General features: G+C 56.3%; 1 protein-coding gene across 1 annotated transcript in view; it reads left to right on the top strand.

Annotated features, from left to right (window-relative positions):
• Positions 1-1,231, top strand: part of MUC2 (mucin 2, oligomeric mucus/gel-forming) — a 34,470-nt gene that overhangs the window by 16,329 nt on the left and 16,910 nt on the right. Inside the window, exon 31 of the mRNA XM_042782110.1 lies at positions 157-1,221. Coding sequence (XP_042638044.1) covers positions 157-1,221 — 1,065 coding nt within the window. The remainder of the gene's footprint in view (positions 1-156; positions 1,222-1,231) is intronic.

Raw genomic sequence — 1,231 nt, 5'->3', positions numbered from 1 at the left:
ACTTCAGCAAGCCAGGTGGTGGTGACTTTGAGGAAATTGGAAGCATCTGTGGGTCAGGATGGGCAGCCAATATTGCCTGCCGAGCCGCAATGTATCCCAACATGCCAATTGAGCGACTTGGACAAACTGTGGTGTGTGACCTCTCTGTTGGGCTAGTGTGCAAGAATCAAGACCAAACTTTAGGAGGGCCCATCCCAATGAATTACTGCCTCAACTATGAGATCAGCATTTACTGCTGTGGGAAATGTGGTCACGAATTTTCTTCCACAACTGCAACTACCATCATCACCACCACCACAGAGACACCAACGCCCACCATCAGCACCCCTACAGAGACCACAACGTCCGCTGTCAGCACCACTCCAGGGACCAGCACACCAACACCCACCATTAGCACCACCACAGGGACCACCACCATGCCAACACCCATTAGCACCACCCCAGGGACCACCACACCAACACCTATCAGCACCACCACAGGGACCACCACCACACCAACACCCACAAGCACCACACCAGGGACCACCACGCCAATACCCACCATTAGCACCACCCCTGGTACTAGTACACCAACACCCATCAGCACCACCCCAGGGACCAGCACACCAACACCCATCAGCACCACCCCAGGGACCACCACACCAACATCCACCATCAGCACCACCACAGGGACTATGACCATCATCACCAGCACCATAAGCACCACCACAGAGACACCAACCCCCACTATCAGTACCACTACAGAGACCACAACATCCACTGTCAGCACCACTCCAGGGACCAGCACACCAACACCCACCATTAGCACCACCCCAGGGACCACCACACCAACATCCACCATCAGCACCACCACAGGGACTACGACCATCATCACCAGCACCATAAGCACCACCACAGAGACACCAACCCCTACTATCAGTACCACTACAGAGACCACAACGTCCACTGTCAGCACCACTCCAGGGACCAGCACACCAACACCCACCATTAGCACCACCCCAGGGACCACCACACCAACACCTATCAGCACCACCACCGGGACTACCACCACACCAACACCCATCAGCACCACCCCAGGGACCACCACACCAACATCCACCATTAGCACCACCACTGGGACCACAACCACACCAACACCCATCAGCACCACCCCAGGGACCACCACACCAACACCCACCATTAGCACCACCCCAGGGACCACCACCACACCAACACCAATCAGCACTACCCC

Source organism: Orycteropus afer, unplaced genomic scaffold (genome assembly GCF_000298275.1).
Source record: "Orycteropus afer afer isolate SDZICR_OR568_19922 unplaced genomic scaffold, OryAfe1.0 scaffold00244, whole genome shotgun sequence".
Lineage (NCBI taxonomy): Eukaryota > Metazoa > Chordata > Mammalia > Tubulidentata > Orycteropodidae > Orycteropus > Orycteropus afer.
Note: the sequence above shows the minus strand (reverse complement) of the source record. Positions and strands in the feature narration are given on the sequence as shown.